Source organism: Acomys russatus, chromosome 1 (assembly GCF_903995435.1).
Source record: "Acomys russatus chromosome 1, mAcoRus1.1, whole genome shotgun sequence".
NCBI classification, from domain to species: domain Eukaryota; kingdom Metazoa; phylum Chordata; class Mammalia; order Rodentia; family Muridae; genus Acomys; species Acomys russatus.
This window is the reverse complement of record NC_067137.1, coordinates 9515820-9542657: the sequence shown is the minus strand read 5'-3', so window position 1 is coordinate 9542657 and position 26838 is coordinate 9515820. Positions and strand designations below refer to the sequence as shown.

The 26838-nt window shown below is 42.3% G+C and overlaps 1 protein-coding gene and 1 pseudogene across 1 annotated transcript in view; one reads left to right on the top strand and one right to left on the bottom strand.

Annotated features, from left to right (window-relative positions):
* The window catches only part of Thada (THADA armadillo repeat containing), a 282053-nt gene that overhangs the window by 138420 nt on the left and 116795 nt on the right, over window positions 1-26838 (bottom strand). Inside the window, exons 27-28 of the mRNA XM_051161396.1 lie at window positions 18561-18650; window positions 17064-17195 (exon numbers count right to left, since the gene is read on the bottom strand). Of these exons, the coding sequence (XP_051017353.1) occupies window positions 17064-17195; window positions 18561-18650 (222 nt within the window). The remainder of the gene's footprint in view (window positions 1-17063; window positions 17196-18560; window positions 18651-26838) is intronic.
* On the top strand, window positions 2020-2624 carry LOC127202582 (endothelial differentiation-related factor 1-like; annotated as a pseudogene).

Sequence of the window (26838 nt, the reverse complement as noted above, 5' to 3'; positions counted from 1 at the left end):
AAAATTCATACTGTACCTATTATCACCAGATAACATGTTTATAGGATTTATAGGGTTTGAGTTTTTTTTTTTTTTTTTAAGAAAAATACGTCTAGTCCTTAGAAGTCCTTAACACTTGCGAAGCTGACAGGGGCCTGGTTCAATCAGTTTGCAGTTGTATTACTTATTAACAAAGGTAAGTTCTGGTACAGACAGACCTATCAAGACAACCTAAGATCAGATTCAAATTTCATTTATTAATAGTCAAGACATGTATATTTGATCACTTAATAGTTGCCAGGTCCCACAGCTGTCATGAAGCATGTCACTGCCACTGTTCCATAGTTAGAGCGATGGACACTGCTCTTCCAACCATGAAGACAGACAACATTTGAGAGAACTTAGGAAGTTCTCTCTCTCTCTCGGTTTATCTGTAGGACAGTGGCTACCATGGCTTAAACAATCCTTTTAAAGGGAATAGGTTCTTACAGTCCCAACTTCTTAATACATCTAATGCAGAGGTTCTCAGCCTGCTGGTCTCGGCCCCTGTATCTTCAAAAATATTTACATTATGATTCATAACAGAATCAAAATTATAGTTATGAACTAGCAAGGAAAATAATTTATTGGGTGGGGGAGTCACTACAACAAGAAGAACTGTATCAAAAGGTTGAATGAAGCATTAGAAAGACTGAGAAACACTGATCTAATATCATAGTAGCAAAATATTCTTGTCACTCCTTGTGTTCCTTCAAGTGTCCACTATCCAGAGTCCTATAGTACTTAAAAGCCTAAATAGTTCCTTATATGAATAGTAGTCACATCCATATTAAGGCAGACCACAGAGCCCTATCTCATTGTATTTCCCACTGTGTGCCAAAGTAGTAGAACTCTCCAGAAGCAGGCACTACTTATTTCTTGTGATAAAATACCAAAAACATTAAATTTATCAGTTTAGCCATTTCACTATGTAGTCCTAGCTAGTCTGGAACTTACTATGTAGACCATGCTGGCATCAAACTCAAAGATCCATCTGCCTTTACTCCCAAGTGCTGGGACATAAGGCACATGTCACCACACCCAGCCCAGCCATTTTTAAATACATGTATCAATGCTGTCAAGTTTGTTTACAGGGCAGTTTTATTTTAGACTCAGCTGGCCACTGGCCTCAATGTTTGGATACCCAATTTGTCACTGCTTGATATTCATGGCTTCAGATAGAAATGCTATTCTATTTCCAGGCAACCTCCTGGCTAGGATTCAGAACCAAAGCACATTGGGGTCTGCCTACTTGAGGTACGGGATTAATGTCCAAACAAGTATTTGTCCCTTTCTTTTCAGATGGAAGATAGAAGCTTTGATCTTCTCTTCCTTTCCATTAAGCCCTTCTGGAAAGAAGGAACCCACTATTCCCTGACCTTTGGAAATTTTACAAACTTCAGACTGCAGTTCAGAGCAGACAAGAAACTGTCCAAGGAAAACACGGCCCGCACGAACAGGATATAAACAAAGCTGCAAGGAGGTAATTAATGGCAGAGACTTGACTCCTTCACTTGCTTTCTGATAACTATCTGGCATTTTATCAGCAAGGTCTTTTATCTACAAGGATTCACTGTGTCCTGCTGCCTGGAACTATTTGGGGGAGGGACAAGCTTTCATCTTGAAAAGGAAATAGAACTACATCTCTAAAGGGTGAGGAAGAGTCAAAGCTGTAAAAAGGCCTCCCGTGAGTTCTGACAGGAGAGAGGCAAACGGAAAACGGGAGGCCTCTGGAAGCATGGGAACCAGTTCTGGTGGGAGAGGCGTGGTGGCCCTCTATCAGACCACAAGTGTGCGTGCATACTTTCTTTTCCTCATTCTGCATCTTCTGCCAATGCCTTCTAGTTGTCTTGTTAAAATTGAAAATTAAGCTAACTTACACTGTGGCTAACGACTGAAGTGTAGCCTGCCTCTCACTGTTCTAGAACAAATCAAGACTATATACTAGGGGTCTCAAGCAACTGCAAGAGCACGAGACAGACCACTGCCCCCTGCCGCGCCATGGCCGAGAGTGACTGGGACACCTTGATGGTGCTGAGCGAGAAGGGCCCCACCGCCACACAGGCCAAGTTTAAGCAGGCCATCTTAGCAGCTCAAAGATGAGAAGAGGTGGAGACATCTAAGAACTGGACTGCTGGCCAGAACAAGCAGCATTCCATCCACACAGCCAAGCCTGACCCGGAGACAAAGGAGCTGCTCCATGGCAAGGTGACCCTACAGGTGGGCGAAGTGACTCAGCAAACGCTTGACGCAGAAGGACTTGGCCACGAAAATCAATTAAAAGCTGTAAGTCACTGCAGACAATGAAAGTGGGCGGGCCATTCCGATTAAGCAGGTTTTGGGCAAAATAGAGAGAGCCACTGGCCTCAAGCTGCGGGGGAAGGACATCCAGAAGCCTATCCAGAAGGGGACGGGGTGAAATGAACACAAAGCCTCGAAGCCTGTGGTTCCAGCTGGCTGAGATCTTCTGGCTGGTCCCCCAGGACCTCCAGCACTGCCGTGGGTCTCCTCACATGGTCTAATGGAAGACAGGGGTCAGGCTTGTGTGGCTCTCAACCCATACCCGCTGTCAAACAAAGCCAAACAAAACTATATACTAAGTGAATGAAGGTCTGCCTCTGAACCCTCAAGACTCAAGATGAAGGCAGCATCTAAGACTATGCGCAGGGCTGTAGGCACTGCTTAAGAACACTAAAATGACTTCCTATAGGTGTCCACCTCCCTCAGAGTAAGTCAGTTCTTGCTGGGGTCTGCAGCAGTTTAGTGGCATGTCCAATAGCATCACTTCTAAGGGAAACAGGACGGTTACAGGAATAGTAAGTAGTTGGTATCAGACTGTTCTCTTACTGCCCTCCAAACTCAGCTTGTTCCATGGTCTGGTTATGGGAGGACTCAAAAAAAAAAACAGGACTTTGGATTCCCCATCTTACTCAGAATTCAGGAATATTTATCTAAGGTTGAGTCAGGGCAGCCACACATTCTAGAATTCACAACCTCGGGCTTCTAAACCCGAGCACCAGCTACCTTTGTCAGGCTGTGTGCAATCCCATGGAGCTCTCTAAGTTCATATCCAGTGCCCTTGTGACATCAGCGCCTTAGGAAAGAAGGGCATGAAGAAGCTGCACTGAGGGCTGGGTTACAATGGAGACTTCTATGTGGTCATGACATTCTAAAGTTACCACTTTAAGGACAATCAACCAGACAGCAGAATGCAAATCCCTCTCTCGCCAATCCCCCCGTCGGAGACATGGTTTCACTATGTAGCTCTACTAGTCTGAAACTCACTATGTAGCCTGGCTGGCCTCAGAGATCTACCTGCCTCTGACTCCCAAGTACTAGGATTGAAGGCATACACCACCACACCCAGCAAGAATTCCATTTCTTTAAATGTTTCCTTTAATTATATTTATATGGGTTATAATTAGCATCAAATTGATTTTGTAATTTTTTATTATTTTGCTCACACTCAAATGAGGCTATACCTTAAATTCAGTTTTGTTTTCGAGAAGGTTTCTCTGTGTAGCTTGGGCTGTCCTGGACTCACTCTGTAGACCAGGCTGGCCTCGAACTCAGAGATCTGCCTGCTTCTGCCTCCCTAGTGCCAAAATTAAAGGTGTGTGCCACCAATGGCCGGCTTAAATCTTGTTTTTGTAGGAAATAATGATTCTTATTGGTGAAAAATGAATAAACAGCCCAGTAAGAAAGAAGCTAATACCACTCATCCACCACGCACAAGAACCGCCCAAAAGACTCTTAGTGTTTTCAAAATATTTCCTGCTCACTGTTTATAAATTATTTTCTTGTCTGTGTGAAACATCTTTCAGTAACAACTCAGCTTTTTCTTGGCTGTCTGGATATATTTCCATGGTTTGTACAGAACACATGGCCTTTTCCAGTACAGCTGCAGTGATCAAAACTGAACAGGCTTGCTTACATGGCAGCGCCTTTTAGACACAGCAGCCTCTTGCTGGTGCTCTGCATGGTGTATGCATGCACATGAGATGACGGGCGATGGGGGTGGGTAGGCGAAGGAACCAAACTATGGTCTTGAGATCATTTAGAGTGAATTGAATTCAGCCAGTAGAGGACAGAAGTGGAACTCAGTACAGGAGTAGAACTCAGTACATAGAAACATAAAACTGAGATATGATGATATTGATTTTCATTCAGAATTTTAGATGCATCAAGATAAGAAAGATGTTTTCCTCAAGGTTGCCAAACACAAATAGCCAAAACACTGTGAATGTAACATTTATATAATTCCTGATGGTTTCATGGTTCTTCTTGCTGTAGGTAGTTTACTGTATATATGTGTAATAATATAAATGTATATGTAATAGAAAAAAAGAAAACATAAAACTGACAAGAAAAGGGGATTTAAACCCACTTCACAGGTTTTACATGAACCAGCTGCTACTGTTAGGGCCCCTCAAGATCATTACTCGAGATCCCTAGATGCACCTTGGAGCAATGCAACCCATTTAAACTCAGTTCATCTACACTCGCCTTTTCCTGAGGAGGTTTAGGACTGTCACTTAAGAAAACATGGGAATGTGTACTGAGATAGTAAAAGAAAAATAAACAAATTAGTATCTATAAGAGTACTTTGTAAACTGCAAGTCTTTAGGTAAATGCAATGTCACTACTGGTTTTCTTTCACTCTTGCAACCCCAAAGCCCTTCCAAAATTATATAAAGTTTTAACAGTGTGCATAAACCCAAGATCACACACTTGAGTCAGAGGGGAAACTTTGTAATCGTTTTGAAAGCATTTATGGGGGCTGGAGAGATGAATGGCTCAGTGGTTAAGAGTACTGGTTGCTCTTCCAAAGGTCCTGAGTTCAATTCTCAGCAACCACATGGTGGCTCACAATAATAACGTGATCTGATGTCCTCTTCTGGCACACAAGTGTATATGCGCATTCATACATTAAATTAATAAATCTTTAAAAAAGAAAGCATTCATGAATAGCAGCCCAGAAATAATCTCATTAGGACTATATGCATCTCAGCCTCAAGCCACACTTGTTCTTTGGCAAGACACTTGCAAGTATGTAATGACCCTATAACAAGGAAAATTTCTTTTGTAATAAAGTCTCAGTATTTCTCAAGAATCTCAGACCTTCAGCTGAGCCAGTTTTATTTAGCAACTTGTCACAAGCATGTGGGCTTAACTGCACATTTTTCTTCCTTTAGTGCTGATTTCAGATTGGAAAATGAGATCACTGCCAATGCCATGCCTCAAAGGAGAAACATCCAAAAAAACAAGACAAGCCCAAACAACTGTTAGATAAAGATGTAGGTTACCTTTGGCACAGTGAGAACTAGCTTGTCGTGTTTCACAGATAGAACATCAGAAATAGGTAGGTGGGAGAGCCTGTTGTTGGGTGAGGAACTAGGAAACCCAAGGCAAACGGGCTCAGGAGTCAGGCCAGCTGGGCTCAAACCCAGGCCTAGCCCACACTAGCAATATGACCTAGGGTGTATTTCCATGCCTCCCCTTTAGATGATAGTAATAGCATCAGCAAACTCACACTATTGTCTTGATGATTAAATGGGGTATTATGTGGAAGATCCTATTCTACCATAAACATTTGCTAATTATTATTTACCACTAATTAGGATGGAAAAAATCAGAACAAAAAGAGACAAGAAATATCATAGCACAAGACACCTCAGGTGACAAAAACTCTGTCCAATTCTCCCTCCTACTTTAGTGCCTCAGTATTCTCAGTAAATTTCTGTTGAGTTTATGAATAAATGAACCAATGTTGCCAACTGCAGATACACTAGACTTACTCCTCCTAGTTCTGCTACTTGCTACTGCAAACTGGCATTAATCAATGTAATGAAAAAGAGCAAATCATTTCAATCTTACTGCAAGGCTTTAAGAAGGCAGGAATCTGTTTTAGAGCAATGCTCCTGTTAGTGAGCACATGAGAACAGTCAGAACCCTGAACCACACTGTCATGTTGCTTGTGGAGAATGTGCAGTGTGACAGCAGATACTGCACTAGACCTGAAGCAAGAGCTGCTCAGCCCGCAGTGAGCAGAGGCGAATGAAAGTGTTGACCTCTGGCTGTCTGTGGGATAGGCAGAGAGGAGGGACTGTTCAAACAAAGTCTCTGACACCAGGATCATAGATCAAGACTGACTCCTTAGTGTAGGCATGTGGCAACCCCAGGGAGGGCAAGGGAGTGAGAAAGAAGGCTAAGGGCAGGACAAGGAAGTGGGCAGTGTCTGAAGAGTAGAGGAAGCTGGAGTGGGGAGGAAGGTGAAAGGAGAGAGATACAATGGCTCAAGGAAGCTGCTGTGGCTAGTCTGTGGTGGGAAGGAGCTAGGTGGTAGTGGTTCAAGGAATATGATGGGGCAGGGCATGAAGTATGGGACTAGGAACACGGAACATTTTCTCAGAATCAACACAGAATAAAAGCTCTGGGTGGGGAGAGTGGATTTCTCTGTGGAGAGGCACCAGTGGTCCCTAAAAGCTATTGTAAACACAAAGTGATCAAGGTAGGGGAAAGGGGTTGATAAACAAGGCTCTTGGTAATTTCAGTAATGGGTAAATGGAGTGGTAGTGACAAGTGCTTGCTAAATCAAGGGAGAGACAAGAGTGTGTGGTGAGGATGTCTATACCTGGTTTAAAAGGAGGTAGGAAAGAGATGCCGACGTGAATGAAGAAGACAGGGAAGAGCAAGCAAAAGCATGGAAGTGCGTTTTGTGCACTGACATGACTAATGCAGCTGTGTTAGCTGGACTGTGGATACTGCTGTCCCTCCTTACCTGGAGGTCTGCTTTCCACGGTTTCAGTTCCCTGGACCTGGAAGTTTTCATAAGCTTTATTTTATATAGCATTGTGAGTAAAAAGATGAAATCTCACGTCACCTCGCAGAGTTCAGCTCAAAACATGCCATGCCTTTGCTCAGCCAATCCACAGTGCATACACTACCTACCTGGGAGCCCTTAGCTATCTCACTTGTTAGACTTGCTGCTGCAGAGCAACAGTGGTGGGTTCAAGTCACATTTTACTGAATAACGGCCCAAAGCATAAAAGCTGGTAACTCAGACCTGGCAAAGAACAGTCACAGCACCAACACACTCGAAGTGAAAAGGTGAAAGTTATCCACTAGGAAAAGAGAAGAACTGGGTTTTTAACATTCATGGCAAAGATGAGTCTCTTATCCATACAACTGCAGCAGGGCTGGGGGATTCATGGAGGCTGTGCGCCAAATGCAAAGCTGTATCTCCAGTGTGTGTCTTCAGTGTGTGTCTCCAGTGTGTGTCTCCAGTGTGTGTCTTCAGTGTGTATCTTCAGTGTGTGTCTTCAGTGTGTGTCTTCAGTGTGTGTCTTCAGTGTGTGTCTCCAGTGTGTGTCTTCAGTGTGTGTCTTCAGTGTGTGTCTCCAGTGTGTGTCTCCAGTGTGTATCTCCAGTGTGTGTCTCCAGTGTGTGTCTTCAGTGTGTATCTTCAGTGTGTATCTTCAGTGTGTGTCTCCAGTGTGTGTCTTCAGTGTGTGTCTTCAGTGTGTATCTTCAGTGTGTGTCTCCAGTGTGTGTCTTCAGTGTGTGTCTTCAGTGTGTATCTTCAGTGTGTATCTTCAGTGTGTATCTTCAGTGTGTGTCTTCAGTGTGTATCTTCAGTGTGTATCTTCAGTGTGTGTCTTCAGTGTGTGTCTTCAGTGTCTATATTTATGGGAACAAATACAGTGCAGGCGTCAATGCCAGCTGTGGCTTCAGGCACCTGCTGGGGGCTAGGAATATATCCCTAAGAGTAACAGGAGACTACTGTAATGAAGTCAGAGTCAAGGCCCGCGGGGAGGGAAGGAGGGAAGGAAAGAGAGAGTGTGCAAGAGAGAGGGCCAGCACTAGCCAGGGGCCAGGGAAAGATAAGCAAAATACACTATGGTGTCATTTTCCCAGGTCATTTTACTACATACAGTGTTTAATATTTACTTGCTGCTCTGTTTCCTAGCTCATACTTTCTTTCTGAAGATGAGGGGAGTACATTTTTGATCAACAATGTTCCCTATTACATGGATAAATGAGTACACATTAGTCAGCATGAGGCTTGATACTATGCAGCCCTTCAAGTTAGCATTAACAATATCCACGAGCATCTTGGCAATTTTTTTTTGAGAAAATATTTAAGACCAGGAAAATAAAAGCTTCATATGGAAAAAAAGATTATTACAGTATTTTTAAATGTGTAGTGCTAATGAATTAAAAAGTGCAGCCTCTGGGGCAAATACTACTCTTTACTGAAGTTATCAGAGATCAGTGGTTTCTCCTGTTAAAACTGCAAACCACTGTTCTGCACTTCCTTTCACCCTTAGTTCAAGTAGGAGCATCGTCTACAATCACTTCTGAATTATAAGCCCAGAGCTGCCCAGCCCCTTGTTGGGTGCCACCGTCTGCAGAGCGGGAGGGCTTCACTTTGCTTTTGCATGAGATCACAGTGGATTGTTTCCAGAAGTCCCCAAAATGGCAGTCTGAATTTCCCTGAGATTTTTCCTGTCCTGCTACATGGCAAAGCCTGCTGGACTTCTGCAGCTCAGCAGCCTCAGTCCTTCAGGCAGGTATCACATAACACAGCGGCTAGTGTACACACGATGTCAGGGCACAAGCCTGCAGTTTATCTTACTGGTCCTACACCAAGTTCTTCAAGGATGAAGACTCCTTTCTTCCCAGCTTACCCACATCTCAACACAAGCTGGATACACAACAAATGTTTAGCAAATACTTAGCTAATCTATCAACTGATTGGATTCTAACCTTTCAAGCAAATGACACCAATAGGCCATGGATTATCATCATTGTCAGAATTTTCACCTAAGCATGAGACTGTTTGCAGATCTAATCACTTGTTCTAACATGGCCTGAACTGGCCTGTTGAAGTAACAGATAACACTGGAGAAAAGCTGGTCCCTACAAGTTTTGTTTTTCTAGCTTGCTTTGTCAATGCATTCCATAAGAGGTGAACTCCTCATTCCTGTTGCTCAAAAACATACTTGGAAAAAAGTCTTAAAGAGATCTGGCACCCCAGACTGAGTTGGCCAGGCCCTGCTCTAGGAACTAAGAGAAGAAAAAAAAAAAGAATATTTTCTTTTCTTTTCATTGCTTTTTTGTTTTTTTGTTTAATTGCCAGAACTTTTACGGGGGGTGGGGGGGCGCTGCACACAACATAGAAAACATGATTTCATTCCATATGCTCAACTCCAACTACCCTGGATGGAACCTGGAAACTAGGAAGAACATGAACACAGCTTCCCAAAGAGCTGGATGGACCACAGGGAGGCGGCTAAGCAGGATATCACAGCGCCAGCAATCCCATCTACCAAAGTCTGCCACTGGAGTCTCGGGGTGTCATTTCACACATACAGCCCTGTAACACAATTAGCTCAGAGAGATAAGCCTGACAGAGAGAGGAGTGGGCCCAGTTTGGTTTAAAGACAAAAGGGAAAATGAGCAGCTGAAAAGTCCCTGAGCAGAAGTGAACCTCTGTACCTGCCATCTTGTACAAAGCCACACCAGTAAAACCAAAGGGAGAAAGTTCTAGACTTACAGGGTAACAAGTCCCTTGTTAACCCAAGGGTCACCAGATTAGGATGCAAGGAGTCTTTGTCCCTAAGCCCCTATGTAATTCAGTGGTAACCCTGGAGGGTCAAGGAAAGGAAATTCTTCATTTGTAGTTCCAACTAGGCCCAATTTTTAGGTGTTTTCGCATGCAATGGGCAAGATTTGTAGACTCCAGTTACTCTCCCCAGGCATCTAAGATCCTTTGAGAACTAGGACAACAGTTATTTATTTTAGCCATTAAAAAAAAAAGCCACCTCTGACTTAAGACTCAGATGCTCTTTCTACTTGTCAGAAAACAAATACAACTTAAGCCAACATCTGGAATGGAAGAAAATACAGCAACCACAAAAAAAGATAATTAAATCAGTAGGAATTCTTTTCAGACATAACATCATACAGGCCAAAAGAGTGTTTTCAGAACCATCTAGAACAAAGTTACAGAAGTCACTTAGAAGGTAAATTTAGGTGGCTTAATTTCTAGAGGGCATCATTTAGGAGTAGACCATCAGGACCCTGGGGGCATGCCAAGATGGTTCCCTCATTCTTTTCTTTGTAAGACTGAGGAACCCCAAAAAAATGCACAAAAAGTTGTGGAACATTTAGAAGAAGGCTTGTCATCTCACTCACCACCCCTTTGGGAACTGTGGCAGAGATATTCTGAAATAAGACATCTCAAACAGATGCCTTGACAGTCTTCCTACCCAACCTCAGATGCATCACAGAGATCCTTTGGGAAACATGTGAAACACAGGATCAGTTTTCCTCAGATACTTTTATTGCTGGGCAACCCAGTATGAGGAAATCTATTCATGTCTTTGATGAAGAACACTACCTTTCACAAAACTCTTCTTTGTCTTTAGAGCTGCCATCTCTCCTACTTTCCCACTGGGAGGAAAATGAGTGATTATGTGTCTTCTAGCACATGGCACGTCTTGAGTACGTAAAGACCATGACCATGTTGCCTCTACCCAGTTTTCCCCAGTCTAACTGCTTCCAGATGGCTAGCTTCCTTCACATTGCGGTCACTGCCCTAGATAAATATTAACCTACCAATGACCCTCCTAAAATGGGGATCCCAGAGCAGAATAACAAACAGAATAGCGTGGGTCTAGCCTGACCTGTAGAGTCCAGGAGGACCATAGCAGCAGCCGTGCATCACACTGCTCCTTACATCCACAGAAAACTCCATTCTTTAAGACTTTCTCAAATAAAATGTGAAAGCAAACATTCCACATTCTATACAAATATAATTTTAATTTAAAAAATCCAACCATGGTACATATCTCTAGTCTCAAGCCACCAATACAGTTTTTAAAAAAGATTTATTTATTTATTATGTATATAAATCTCATTATAGATGGTTATGAGCCAACATGTGGTTGCTGGGAATTGAACTCAGGATGTTGAAGAGCAGTCAGTGCTCTTAACCTCTGAGCCATCTCTCCAGCCCATCAATACAATTTTTAAGGCTATTTGGAATATGCATTTTAAAAATACTTACTGTGACTCACAGGAGTCACTTTTCTGACTGAACACAAGTCACCTGTCAGGCTTCATGACCAGGGCCTTTACCTGTTGAGTCCATTTGTCAGTCTCTATTTTCAATCAAGGACTGTATCAGACATACACAAAAAAACAAAGAAAAAAGAGTATAGGGACTAATGACATTCAACTATTTGCCTAGTACTAAGCATTTGAAAAGAAAATACCATCATAAATAAAATTCAAACTGAGTTCATGTCTTTTCAATTGTCTCCATTCTCCAAGCCACACAGAGGCAATGGGTGTGGGCCTGAGTTTGTACTGCTACTCTCACTCCTGAGAAGCTTGCATTCCCTCTGTTATACATACACTTTCTAGGCTGCAGTTGAGCCTGTTTTCACTTAAGAAAGTCCAATGCGACTGAAGCTGCACATCCCCAACCTAGTAACACCATCAGGCAATGAGATGACTCAGACATGACTTACTTGTAGGGAATCCTGACTGTTCTTAGCAATAAAGCACAGTGCACTTATGAGTGACACATTTAACAAGCCAGCTGGAGTAACTGATATCAATACAACTATGTGGTCATTTAAAAATATGCTTTTCCCTTGCTTTTGAAGAGTCCTTTGAAGGCTGTTGGCACAACATTTCCATGTCCCATGGCCCCCAAACTGCTAGCATGATTGTGAGCTGACTTTAGAACCGAAGTCTGTCAGTTATTGAGCCCTGGGACATGCTCTCACTCACAGAACACAGTGCACTCTCCCTAGAACCCCACCTTCATCTGGCTTCAGGGTTTTCCTTCCCATTTACTGGCATAGACATGCCAAAACAAGTGCTAAAAAATGCCTGCTCTTTCAGACTCTGACTGTTCTCAACCCAAGAAATGACAAATGTCTGAGGTTTTGCACTTATGCTGACATGTGCTACATGCTATATACATGCTCTAAAAAGAAACACTGCTACCCTGCAAATCAAAGATATTATACACCAGTTTTTAAGTTTTCCCCCAAGATGAGAGAGACAGAGTCTCTCTATGTAGTCCTGGCTGTCCTGGAGTTTTCTATGTAGACCAGGCTGGCCTCAAACTCATAGAGATCCGCCTGCCTTTGCCTTCCAAGTGCCTGGGATTAAAGGCGTGTGCTACCATGCCTTAGAAGTGTCTTTCTCTATTCTTTTCCTAACACAGACTACTAACCTCCTCCTCCTCTCTAGAAGTCCTTAACACATAAACCTAGGAGCACTATTGTATAAGTAGGCTCTCCTCCCAGGGCTCTCTAGTTCTGCCTTATTAGTCTGGAGGGCTCCCCTTACAGAGAGAAGTCTGGCTTCGTTCACGAGTTTCAACAAAACAACAGTGTCTTGCTGCTCCTTCCCTCCTTCTCTGTTTAGGCCTCTTTTCTATGGCCCTAAATCCTGCAGCAGGTACTGAGAGGCAGACTTTCACAGAGCTTCCCTAAAGGACAGCTGGAGAGGAGTTTGTAATCCAGGAAGGTCTCAGGCTCATGAGACCAAGGTATCATTCAGTGCAAGAGCTTAATTTGACTGAAACCTGTTTGAAATGGAAACAGAGAGTGAGAGAGGTGAGTCACAATATAAGCAAATGTCAAAGCTCATATTAGAACAGAGGACTCCTCAAAGGCCAGGTAAAACTTGGAGCCCAGTCTTCTGTCCATATGAACCATGACCGGCTACACGTGGTTCCAATAATACAGGGCTGGAACTTCAGAGATACCCAGATCTGCTCACACACAGTTTTGACTTTAAGCTAGTTTCATTTTTACATTACTCAATTTAACTCGGTGTCCAAATTTGAAATTAGTCGGAGAAACTACCACAAAACAGCAATGCCTATAGCTGTTCATCACAGAGGGAGACTGCAGTTTATGCTGGGGAGCAAGCACTGAGCTGATGCTCAGTATAGGAGTAATGCTAACTACAGCACAGGAGTGTTGCATGACAAGGAAGGAGTGCTCTGCACTTTGGAAGAGGGGGACAAGCAAGAGCTGAGTATACAAGAAAGAGGGCAGGTCAAAACTTCTCTCTTGGTGGTGCTGGAACTACTCTGCTTGCGTGTTTTGTCTGTATAAAGCAAATGCTGTCCTCTACTTATCTAAAAGGATTCTGGGAAGTCAGAGCAGGTACAAATAAGATGTATGGATACATGGCATGCGGAAGTCCTGAGTTCAGTCCCCAGTACCCACATAAGCTAGGCACACTGGCACATGCCTATTATTTGGGTGCCTGGCAAGTGGAGGCAAGAGGATCAGAAGTTTAAGGTCATTTCTGGCTACAGAGTTCAAGAAAGTCTAGGCTGCATAAGAACCCATCTCAAAACAATAAAATAAAGCAAAACCAAACACAAACAAACAAAAGCAGCAATGTAATATATAGACTTAAAGGAGAGCTCCATGCACTTGAATCTCAAATGAAGTAGAAACTCATTACTGTTTCCTGTAAAAGCCACAACAGCCCAGCATAGAAAACAAGCTGCTTTGCTTTATAACCTGGAGAAGGTGCAATGTGATCATTTGCGTTATGTAATTCAAAGGAAATAAGACCAGAGTCAACATTATTTCCTAATGTCACAGGCTTAAAAGAACTAACTCTTAAGTTTTTCTATTCCCAACTTCCTCTTTGGTGAGACTGGTATAATCTAAGAGTCCATTTTGACTTTATTTAAATACATGATTTTATTTAAATGCATGAGCCTAAGCTTTCCTGTTCTTTGACTGTTGACTGGATGTTCATATCTCATTGTCAAATGTCTCTGCACAGGTCTCTATGCATGATTTCTACAGGTACATGTTTGTTTTGTTAGTTGTGCTTAGTATCTGTCAGAAAAAGAAAGAAAGCAGATTTCACTTTTAAAAATGAGCACAATAAGTATAAATTGGTTGGAGAAGATAGGTACTGAAATTAAATTAATAAGCTGAAAGAGGGAAGAACATCTTGTAAGTGCTGCCCCCCCACACACAGTGAAACGCAGTGGGGAAATTTTTTCCCAAGTTAGTGGGATGCTGAGCTCTCATGTTTTTAGCAGGAGAAGGCACTTTCCACACAGAGGGCACATTAGTCCAGCACAGGAAAAACCCTTCAAGCAAATGTCACAACTAGAAGTGGCAGAGCACACACAGAGTCAGGGCTCCTCAGGCTGGGCCTTCACTCTGTGCAGCCATGCTTCTAGAATGGTACTACATGGCTTCCTTCAGTGGCAGCTTGGAAACTTGCCTGTGAAGGGGAACTGAAAGACTTCTGGCTGTTTTAGTCTCAGAAAAGGCCTCTACCCTCTAGAAAGCCCAGGCAAGTAGTCAATGGTGAGTTACAGTCAAGAGCCACTTGGAGTTCCTTTTAAAACAGAAATATTTTGCTTTGTGCTACTGCAACTGAAAGATAAATTGTCTTAAATGAAAGGCACCACATTAAGGTAGGAAAGGGCCGTGTATCTGAATAGAGAACAGAAAAATACACAAGACCTTAAAAACATGTAAACAAGATGCTGGGGCTAATATGAGCACTTCTGTTACCAGATGGTATAACAGTCCTAACTGTGTCCACACAGACCAAGGAAATCCAAACCAGTAACTTCTAAGATACACACTGGCAAAAAAAAAAAAAAAAAAAAAAAAAAAAACAGAGAAAAGAAATAAGCTTACATCTTTAAAAATCTTTTAGATTGATTTATTTTATGTGTATAGTTGTTTTGCCTGGATGTATGTGTATACATCACATGTATGCTTTGTTTTGTGCCTGTGGAAGTCAAAAGAGGGTGCTGGATTTCCTAGAACTGCAATCAAAGGCAGTTGTGAGCCATCATATGAGTTTTAGAACCCAAGAACAAGTGTTGTTAAGCACCGCTCCAGCCTGTTGGGTAGGCTTTTAAACATGCATGGCTGAGGATGCAGCTAGATGGTAGTACTAGCTAAGCATGAGCAAGGCCCTGGGTTTGAGCCCCAACACTGCAAGACAAAATAGCACAAACTAAACCAATCGAACTAAACTAAACAATGATCTAAGTACCTGGGCCACATCCTTGCACAGCTTGGGTCCTGGAACCCTAACTAGGAACAATGAGGGAATGAGGAACGGACAGGCAGACACACAGTGTGGGATTAGGTAGTCTAGACTCTCCAGTGGAGAAGCTACAGTGCACTGGAAGCTAAGATCGTTTATTACTTAGAGTTGAACAGTGGGTGAGGGTGTTACACACAGGTAGCTGAAGGAGAAGGCAGGGATATTTATACAGATAAACAAGAAATCAGACTATTATATACAACTGAAAAAGGAGGCAAGCTTAGCTAATCTCGGTAGGAGCAGTCTTGCTCTGTAGGGGAGCAGTCTTTAGGTCATGAATTTGGACTCACGGCGAGGGAGATGGGGAGCAGCTCTGAAGGTTTTCTGCTAACACCATCACCCTCCCCACAAGGGCAAGAAGAAGGCTGTGCTATTCCTCTGAGCCTCACCCAAGGAAAGGTTCTGCCATTTCCAAGGGTCTGAGGGACTAGTGTCACTGACATGGCCATGCCTATGTCAACAATACACACTTACTAAGGATTTCACTGCTCTCTATAATCTGGTTCCAAAGTACTGTTTAAATCTTCTATATTACTGTAATCTCTGAATACCTCTCAATACCATGTATATGTATACACCATGTATATACCACTCAGATTATATATAAGTAGGTCCATCTGCAAGGGTATTTAAAATGCAGCAATTCTGTGTTTCTAGGAGCAACAACTAACAGGCTGTTTAGTAAAAGCATCTGCAAAGTGAATGTTCTCAACACTGATGCTGAGGGCTCACAGCATACCTTGGTTTCTAATCACACTGGTTCTCTGCTTGTACTTTTCTCTTTGTATCAACTTTCTGAAAAGTTGCTTAGCCCTGGCCCTCTCCCCCACTCCTCCCCCTCCCACACAAGTGTGCATGAAAGAAAACACTTTTAAGGCTCTTGAAAGTAAAAGTTACCACCCAAACTTCTAAAATGAATCACCAAATACTGGATGAGGTAGACTGTAACTTTGTATATCAGGAAACAAAACCAGTCTGAGTGAGTCATCTCTGTGATCAAAGATAACGCAGCCACAGCTTGGCTTGGTGGCAAACAAATGGCCACAGCAATCACATGTCAGAATCTTGTGTCTAATGGTGTCTCACATGGAAATGCGTAAGTCAGCTACGTGAAACCAGGGGGGAAAAAAACAAACCCAGAGTGTCACACAAATAATAAACACAGACTCTCATGCTTTGTGTTCCTATACTGCTCCTCCAAGTCCACTTCAGCTTTCAGTAGATGCAGTAAAGGCACCACTAGTCAAGACGGGTAAAAGCTGTTAATAATATGACAGCTGCTAAGTGATTCATAAGGAAATACAAACACCTTTAGGACACTCCATATTAAGGTACTTAATCAAAACTTAAAAAGTGATCAAGTGACAGACACCTCAAAAGAGGTGACAGAGCCTTTGGGGACAAGTTCCATACCAGGAACACTTGTAGTTGTTGTGCGTCCACATACAGTGTGAGTGAGAAGGTTAGGTGGGACCATGGGCTGTGTGGCATGGCCACAGGCATGGGCACAGGCATGGCACAGGCACGGGCACAGCAGGTCCAGGACACTCTTACTCCTCCAGAGCAAAGAGCCAGAAGTCCTGATACTCTTTTAGAGCACAGAACAGGGAACACATGTTCGGATCATACCTGTGTCGGCTGGCCCAACACAGTACAATGCAAACCACAGGTGGTGTTTTCAGAAGGAGTATCTCCTATCAACACCACACACCCACTACAGGTCCCCAGGGAAAACACTGCCAACATGGTAGGTTCTAATGAGCTCCCACACCCACAGGGTAAGTAGCTTCCTGTGAATCACTGAGGCCAGTTAAGGGGCAATGGCAGAAAGCTTCCCCATCCTGCTTTCACACAACAACAGCTCCCCAACAAGATAAAGCATCTCCCTCAAGCTCCCTACAAGAGGACACTACCTGATAATGAAAGGAACAAAAGGGGCCAAACTGAGCGTAGACGACGTGCCATCCATTGGAGACGGGTAGAGTCTTTCCAGCACCAGAAGTAAGAGGAACATGCCAGGGTGGCGATCAGGTTCTCCTGGTTCACTGAAAGGAAGTTATTACACATAAAATATTTCACACTGAAGAAGTCAGACACTGCTTTCAAACACATTTCGACACTTTTTCCTCCTTCACTCTAATATGCACAAGGAGAAGTCTCTGGCAAAGCAAGGCTCCTGCAGCAACCCTCTTCTAAGGCAGGCTGTGCTGTCCAGAGCAGGAAATGGGAGGCTTTCCATGTCTGATGGGTTTGAGAAAGCATGAATAGGCCATTACTCACCAGAATCAGAAAATCCTACATCCAAACTACCAATTAGAGAAAATGTATCATGACAAAAGTAAATTTCATTGATATAATTACATCTTCCCATTACAGACAGTTTATATGCATTTCCACCAGTAAAAGTCTGCTAGAAAAAAAAAAATAGGTACATTTGGATGATGTCCATAGTAAAAACTCTACTGTCAGCTATAGAGTGAAAGTGAAGTGAAATGAGAGCATTTCTTTCCACCCCAGGGAGACTCGAATCCTTTGTAATGACTCTGCTTATGTTTCCAAAATTAATGGTCATTTTTGCTCAGGGAGACCCACATATAATCACAGGTAACCAGACTAGTCAGCCAAGTGCTGCAGCTTCAGTGTTAAGCTGCAACATGCCAGCAATACAAAATAGTAAGAATCCATTATATAACTTTAGTATATACACAGAGATTTTAAATATAAGAAAAAGAAATAATTCATGTGAGTGTATGTATATGTGTGTGTCCGTGTGTGTGTATCCGTATGTGTGTGTGTGTGTGCACACGCGCGTGCAGCAAAAGCACACTTGTAGAAGTCAGAAGACAGTTTTCAAGAGCTGGTTCTCCACTTCTACAATGAGGTCTTAGAAATCAAGTTCATGCTGTTGGGCTTTGCAGTGAGTGTGTTACCCCACTGAGTCATTTCATCTATTCCAGTGTTTGCTTTTAATTTTTTTATTTTATTTTATTTTATTTTATTTTATTTTATTTTATGTGTATGGGTGTTTTGCCTTCATGCATGTCTGTGTACCTCATTGTAACTGGTACTTATACAGACTAAAAGAAGGCACTGGCTCTCCTGGAACTGGAATTATAGACAGCTGTGAGCTGACATGTGGGTGCTGGGAAGTGAACCTGGGTTCTTCGGAAGAGCAGACAGTGCTCTTAGCTACTGAGTCATCACCCCCACAGCTCTTCTTCTCCCAGTGCTCACTTTCTTGAGAAGGAGCTGGTTCTGTAACCCAGGCTGGCCTTAAACTGGTGGCAATCCTATCTCCATCCTCTGAGGGCTCAGATTATAGGAATGAGTCACCCTGTGCAACCTAGAATCATGATTAATAAAATACTTGGCATTGTGACTACACTCCATCCAATGTATTCTCACCTTACCTGTCCACTGTATTGGCTACAGTTTCCAACTGTTTGAGAAGAAAGGGATATAGTTCTGGGAAACGAGAGAAAAACTCTCTTCCTGTCATTCTGTGGAGAAAGAAATAAAAGAGAAACTATTACCTTTTATAAGTTTTGATCTGATAAGAAAGCCCTTTTAAGGAAAACAGCTATTTACTGAAATAGTTAAAAAGAAAGTCTACAACATCTTACATGTAAAAGTCAACACAAATGATGCATAGCTGGAAGTGCTTCTGATGAATGGCCTTATCTCCATAATTAAGATGACAAATGCTTACAAATATTTGATATTAACTTCATCCATGGAAGAGATATGCATTATTACCATGCCAGGTTTGCACAACTGATTTGAGCTATGACTACTGGCAACAACTGACAGACTGACTCAACTTCGGTGATAAGGACAAGCCTAAAACAAGGTTTCCTAACCTGGGCACTGTATGGTTTTGGACCAAATGATCCTTCAGGGTGGAGGATGGACCCTGTGTTGCAGGTTGGTTAGTAGTCTCTGCAGTCTGGACCTACTTCAATGCCAGCAGCATAACATTCTTCTGTCTAACCGTGACAATGACAATGCCTCCAAACACTACCAAATGTATATGGTAAGACGCACTGATAAATGGCTGGGAGCTACTGCTCTGCGAGGGGCATCCAGAAGTGTGGACTGGCAAGTGAGCTTCTGTCTGGATCATTCCAGCTTATACCTATACGAGTTACCCTTTTCATACTCATCGAAACTAGTCTTGAACTCAGAGAAAGTGCTAAAAATAATTCCTCAAACTGCAAAATAGGCCAAAAAGCTCAAACTTAGGACACCATTTAGGAAAAAAGCCAGTTTATTAAAGAAAGTGAAGGCCTATTAAGGAACTACTCACAACCTGCTCACCGCTTCAGTTTTAGACACAAGATGTTAATGAAGAATCATGGTATTTTGTTAAGCTGCAGTGTTTCTGCAGGCAGCAAACTGCTCAGCTCTACGTTGCCAGTCGGCTCACACACACACCGATGGACCACCACCAAGACTCATGATTTCCCATAAAGCTCCTTCTTCAGCCAGCTCCTGCCTCCCAAGCAACCACTGATGTGATTTCTACTGCCACAGTTTAGCTTTGTCTATTTTAAACTTTCACAAAAATGTAGTAGTACATTTTATAATTTTTTGTCTGGCTTTTCTCACTTGGCATAAAGTGCTGAGACTTGTCCACGATGTTGGCTACAGCAGCAGTTTGAATCTTTTTCTCCTAAGTAGAACTCTACCATATGGAATACAGAAGTTTGTAATTCATTCTGTTGGCAGACATGGGTACCTTTCATTTGGGGAAAAGGGAATCTGAATAAAATTGCCATCCTGACATCCCCAAACAAGACTTGGCAGGGTTTCTCTATGTTATCTTGGTTGTCCTGGACTCGCACGCACAGCGATTCTCCTGCCTCTGCCTCCTGAGGGCTAGGATTAAAAGCGTGCGCCACCACACCCGGCTGACTTTTCTTGATCATATTTTTCGTTTCTCTTGGGCTAATATTTGAGAATAAATGATATTAAATCTGCACACTCTTTACTCCTTAGGAAACCCATAGTTTAACCCAACAACTCATGACTTTATGCTGCGACATCAAGTGAAAGCTCTGGTGGGTCTGCCCACTTCCAGTGCTTGTTGATAGCTTTTATCTTTTTTTCCATTTTAGGCAAATGAGATACTTGTGATTTTGATTTATATATCCCTTAGTTTTGATTACTATTGCTGTGATAAAGCACCATGACCAAAGCAAGTTGGGGAGGAAAAGGTTTATTTGGCTTACACTAGTACATCATAGTTTATCACTGAAAGTCAGGACAGGAACTCGAACAAGGCAGGAACCTGGAGGCAGGAGCTGATGCAGAGGCCACCATGGAGGGGCGCTGCTTACTGGCTTACTCTACATGCCCTTTTTAGTCTATTTTCTTATAGAACTCAGGACTACCAGCCCAGCACAACCCCCACTAGCCACTAATTAATAAAATGCCTTACAGCTGGATTTTATGGCGGCATTTTCTCAATTGAGTTTCCCTCCTTTTAGATGACTCTAGTTTGTGCCAAGTTGACATAAACTAGCGGGGACACTGACCTATGTTGAAAAATTGAGATTTTGCCTTTGATCATTGTTGGCATGATGCTTCAGGTAGCTTAGGTGCTACAACTTCCACAGAGCTAGGCCACAGGGTAACTAGAAGATTCAAAGTTAATTCTGTTCAATGACCTAAACTGTCCAGCAATCGATGATGTCCACTTCTTTGATAATACTTATTTTTTCTTAAATTAAGTAGCCATCGTGAAAAGGTAGAAGGATTTTATAAGAATGACTTGTTTCTCTTCTACTCAGCCCATCAAGACAGTCTTGTTAAGATGGGGAGTGATGAGGAGAAAAGTAACGTTACAGCTGCTGAAACAAGACAGATGACGAACAATGGCAGCAGCAGAACCACCTTATCCCACCTGCAACAGGAGAGGCTGGGAGATGGAACAAAGGGAGCAAAGTGTCTTTGTAGTCTCCCTCACCAAGGAGGACGCTTTGTTGGGACTACTACATCTTGTGACCCATTAAACCTAATAATGGCTGAGTCTCTCCTCCCTAAAGAGAAGATTCTTAAGCACAACCTGCTAGCCTCGTTAAGGAAATAATATAAACATTTTTCTAAAAAGTTCTTAAGAAACTGAATGCCCTAGTTCTAAGACCTTACCTCTCTATGCAAAACAAAACACACCGTGACATCTCTTGGCATCTTCCCTTTCTCTGTAGCCCTCAACAGTTACTGCATGGGCTGGTGGTGTGGGCAAAAGAGGACAGGCTAGAAAAATGACCCACACTCTCTAAAATCAATGACTTGACAGAACCATGACCTTTAAGACTTATCAGCTGGTCTTTAGGCTAGGCTGGAGGCAATTTCAACACATACTTCTCAACTGATATAAAATAGAGATCTCCTAGAATTACAGACAAATGCTTTACTTACTTACAGGAGCACCATGCATACCCTTGGGATTATACTTTCTTCTAAGCAAACAAACATTAACTTGTCTCCTTCCTCAAAACTGATGCCCTGAATACCACCAGTGGATCATGTAGTCCTCTGAAGATCAGCCAAAAAGATCTGCTTGAGATAGGCTACATTTAGTTAGTCACAAAAACTTCCTGTAAGTGACCCAACTTTTCTAAGCCCTGTAGTCAATTACTTCTACTGTGAGAAAGATTACATGGTATAAATCATTTCATCCAGTTCTAGCTGGAGTAATCACCAACAAGGCCCAGGACAGAACTGTTATACATAGGAAGCTGTTCCTGGTTTTGATTTGCGGGTTAATATAAAGTCTGTATAATCACATATACTCTCTGAGGTATCTGGACTAATGCCCAAGGCTAGATGGAAAGGTACTATAGAAAACCACAGAGCTTTTTGGTTTACATGATGTGTGGTGGTAATTAAATCTCAGGTGCTTGGGTCTGCAGCTAATGTTAATACTGAAGCTTGTATTCATTTCATTGACATAAATTTAAATTAATTAAATGATATATTAAACAAAACGCACGAATTCAGTCCTAATTTGTCAACAGAATAATGAAAAGGGCTGGCGACATGGCAATCTCCTGGGAAAATTGTCCAAAAGTCGAGGTAACATAAGAAATAAGCGCCGAGTTTGTTGGCGGATGTAGAATCCTTACCTAGTATGCATGAAGGCCTGGGTTTGATACCTAGCACCACACAAAACTGCAAATACTGGCACATGCCTGTAATCCCAGCATGCAGGGAGTGGAGGCAGAAGGATTACAATTTCAAGGCTATGGTTGGCTACATAGTGAGCTCAAGGCCAATTCATAAAATCCTGTCTCAAAAACACCACCACTAAAAGAAAGCTGGACGGGATGTCATCCAGACAGGTGTCTAGAAGTTCTCACATGACTAAATACCTGCCCAGTGAAGCAGCAACTGTCCTTTCCTGTGAACTCTATCCAAGGGTGCTGACATAATGAGCAGCCCTGGGAGGCATGGTGCCTCCCTTGGACAAAGGACAGAAATGCTCTGTGCTCATCACAAAAGCTCCTGTGAAGCACCCCACAGCAGATACAAGTATTTGTTCCTCTTTAGATTACCCCATGACCCCTGAAGCTCAATATGGGCACAAAATTGCCAATTCCTAGCTACTGGTATTTGCTAGGGCAGAAAATTAATACTAGACAATTAATTTTAAAGATTAGCAATGATGCTGCTACATACCTGTAATCCTAGAACATGGAAAACTGAGACAGGAGGATTGCTATGAATTTCAGGCCAGCCTGGTCTATAATACATAGAGAGTTCCAAACCAGCCAAAGCTACATAATTAAGCTCTTGTCTTAAAAAAAAAAAAAAAAAAAAAAAAAAAAGATGAAAAAGGAGGATAAAAAGGACACAGAGAGAGAGAAAGATCACCTATATCATAACCACAACACAACCTATAATATATTATATCTGAAGAAAAGTTATTTTGAAGAATAACTTTCACTTTGAAGAAAAGTAAAAGATGAGGAACTAAAATACTAAGACAGGCAAAATGCTGACAGCAGCTAAAGCTGAGTAATTGGTGTTAACGAGAGGCAATTCTTGTCATTGTTAAATACATTGAAAATTTAATAATAAAATGTTTTAAATTCAAAATAAGAATAAAAGTTAGAGAAAGGAGAAAATTATCTAAGGATTAGACACCCATTAACCAGAATACATGAAGAACCACAGGGAAACAATCAGTAAAGAAAAACAAGTCAATATAAAATGGACAAAACTATTAAAACAATCTCAGAAGAAAACGGCAGTCCATTTGCCCATATGCATCTCTCTACTTAGCTAACAAACAAAAAGCAGCACATCTGTCCTTGTGAGGAACTAGTTAAAAACTGCCAGAGCAATTCCCTAGTGCTCTGAGTTACATGGACAAGCAGTCTCACTCATACAGTCATATGACTGTAATCTAGAAACTGTCCTGAGAGATAACTGGGCTCTGCTGCCCACAATGCTGCCAGATAAGAAGGACCTCGGAACTATTCCTTTATGATGAAAGGCATTATTTTAATTCAATCGAAGCTAATTGTCCCAAACAGCAAATTACCTCATTCAGTTATCTTAGAAAATATTTATGAACCATCTGTCCTGGAGGTATGAGGCACATTACCTCAAAGCTAAACGTTTTGACTAACTGTTTTGTTTCTCGGAGCTGAGTAGTTTGCTTTATTCCATCTTTTTAAAAGCACACAGTTGTCTCTCTATGTGGGAGGAGGGCAGGCTCCAGCACCCCTGCAGACAGAAGAATTTATAGAAACAGTGCCAATGTATCCTCTAAGTCATTTCTTTAATACTTGTCATAGCTGCACAGCATAAATGCTTTGTACATACTGTTCTACTGCACTGTGCAGGGAATAATGATAGGAATAGAGGTCTGAGTATGATCAGAACATACACAATGTTTCTTCCAAATATTACCATCCATGGTTGGTTGAGTTCATGGATGCAGATCCCACAAATACAAAGCGTTCACTATATTGTTAATACTGTTAATTTACATAATGCACCCAAAGGGTGTATAGCATTGTGAAAAAGCCTCAAGAGATGGTGGAGGAATCGGGCAAAGGACCAACCTAAGATGCCTAATTCACCCTCCACTCATTGCTGACTCAAGTCACTCAATAGTTTCTAGCACCTTGGACCTCAGGTGCCAGATAAGATGCTAATCCTGGCCTCCAGCTTGCTGTGGTTATCTGACTTCTCATGGACATACTTAGTGAGGAAGCGCCACTTAGAACCATGCCTCACTATATGGAAGTAGGTCAAAGGTTTTGGGATGCATGTACAGGTCTGTGTTAGAAGCTTATTTTAAAAGGCCAAGACCCATGGCACCATTTTAGATTACATCTGCATCTTATGTAAATTCTGGAACATAAGTGGCTTATCTCTCATTTGCTCCACAATGGAAACTACCATGTCACTGCACTTTCCCCATCAAAGTGGCAAATAACAAGATAAATTGCTCCTTATCTCTCTCTCTCTCTCTCTCTCTCTCTCTCTCTCTCTCTCTCTCTCTCTCTCTCTCTCTCTCTCTCTCTCTCTCTCTCTCTCTCTCTCTCTCTCTCTCTCTCTCACTAGCCTGATGGCTGACTTACTTTTCTAGACATTTCTTTCTTTTCTGTCTTTATAACCAGTCATACAGAATGTCTTTTAGTGCCACTGACATTCTACGTTCTTTCTAGTCTACATATTGCAGCAAATGTTGTAACCTCGCTGAGAATATGTCCCCCATGCTACCACCTCTTTTGCCAGGCTAATTCTAGATGAACCTTTTGCTTTTGCCTGAGGCAAACTTCTTCTAGGACATTCCCTGTTATCTTAAGTCCAACAGTTTTACATTGCTAGAAAAAAATACCTGAGATTGGGTAGCTATAAAAGAAAACAAGTTTACTTTGTTCACAATGTAGGAGGTTCACAGGTAGGGCATGAGCATCAGCATGGTTCTGGTAAGGACATCAAGGCAGATGTTATCACATCTGTGATTGTATAGAAGGAAAAAATGTAATCATCCAGGAAGCCAGAACAAATCATATGTCAGGGTGTGCTGGCTAGTTTTATGTCAACATGACACAAGCCAGAGTCATTTTGGAAGAGGGAACCTCAAATGAGAAATTGCTCCCATGAGACTGGCCTGTGGGAAAGTCTGTGGTAAATTTTCTTGACTGATTAATTGATGTAGGACTCATTATGGACAGTGCCACTCCTGGCCTTGTAGTCCAGGTGTTGTAAGAAGTCAGGCTGAGCAAGCCAGGGGAAGCAAGCAGTAAGCAGCACTCCTCCATGGCCTCTGCATCAGCTCATGCCTCCAGGTTCCTGCTGTCTGAGGTCCTGCCCTGACTTCCCTCAATGATGGGCACGATATAGAACTGTAAGCTGAAATAAGTTTTTTTCTCCCCAAGTTGTTTATGGTCATGGTGTCTCATTCCAGCATTAGAAACCCCAGTTAGACAAGGGATTGTTCTTACAATCTGCTCTTATGAGAAGTGACTCAGAGTCCTACTATTTCCTTCAAAGGGTAGTACCCACAATGGCCTCCCAATGAGGCTTTAACTTTTAAAAGATCCACTCCTCATCAGCTCCATTCATTAACTGTTGTGGGGCTGGCAAGATGGTTCAGCAGGTAAAGGTGCTTGCTGCCAGGCTTAGTGATTGACTTCAGTCACAAGGACCCACATAGTAGGAGAGAACCAAGCGCTTCTGCATGTTGTCATGTGACTTTCACACATGGTGTACCATGGCCCAAAATCATATACACAGGCTTTAAAACAAACAAAAATAGATCCACACCAAAGAATCTGGGTGAGGTATGCTTCCTTAGTTCTACACTAAAACCTGTGCTGTTCCCATCATAGCACTTATGACAAGCCATACATGCAACTTCTTGTTTATCTATTTTTCCCAGGCAGAGACTAAAGCTATCTTCTTTTTCCTATTGTTTCTCAGACACTAAGCATGATGCCCAGCTTGGAGCTGGTACCCAATAAACAGCTGCAGAACTGGGGTTGCAGATTGGTTCTAAAGCACTGCTTGCCTAGCATGGGAGGCCCTGCGTTCCATTCCTAGCACCAAAACCCTGAGTAAACAAAGAGGAGTCCATTATCTCAAAACAAATAAGAGCCCCTAAGAAGCCGCTGCTGAGTGAGAGAAGCAAAATCACAGAGAAGGAAAAAGGCATCACAAGCAAGACAGCAACAAAGCAATGCCGCCAAGTCCTCACTGGCACTCCAGAAGTGGCACTGTTAACAAACCGAGCCACCCCATGAGGACTTAACATTTATTAAACACAGAGAGAGCTTTTCTCACTGGTTTACAAACAGTTCATTTCTAGTTCACCCTGAAAAGCAAACAGGTTGCTGTTACCTCCACAGAGGTAGAAGCCCTCAGGGTGAATTCTTCAGAGACAGAGCAGTTAAGATAAACTTGTTTATCTATGTATTCAAAACTAGCCCAGCAACCTTTTAAACAAAAGAAGGGGTGGGGGAAAAAAGAAAAGAAAAAAAGCTGACCTACGGTCAACTCACCCTCCTAGAAAGAAAAAAGACAACTCAAAGTTGTGAGTGGGATAAGACAGGCGCAGATGGGTAAAAACAGAACAGCCAGGGGAAAGGTAAGAGCAAAGCAGCTTTGACTCAAACTGCCAGATCTATGTTAACCTTGGTGTCAGCAGGTAAGGCCACCAACCAA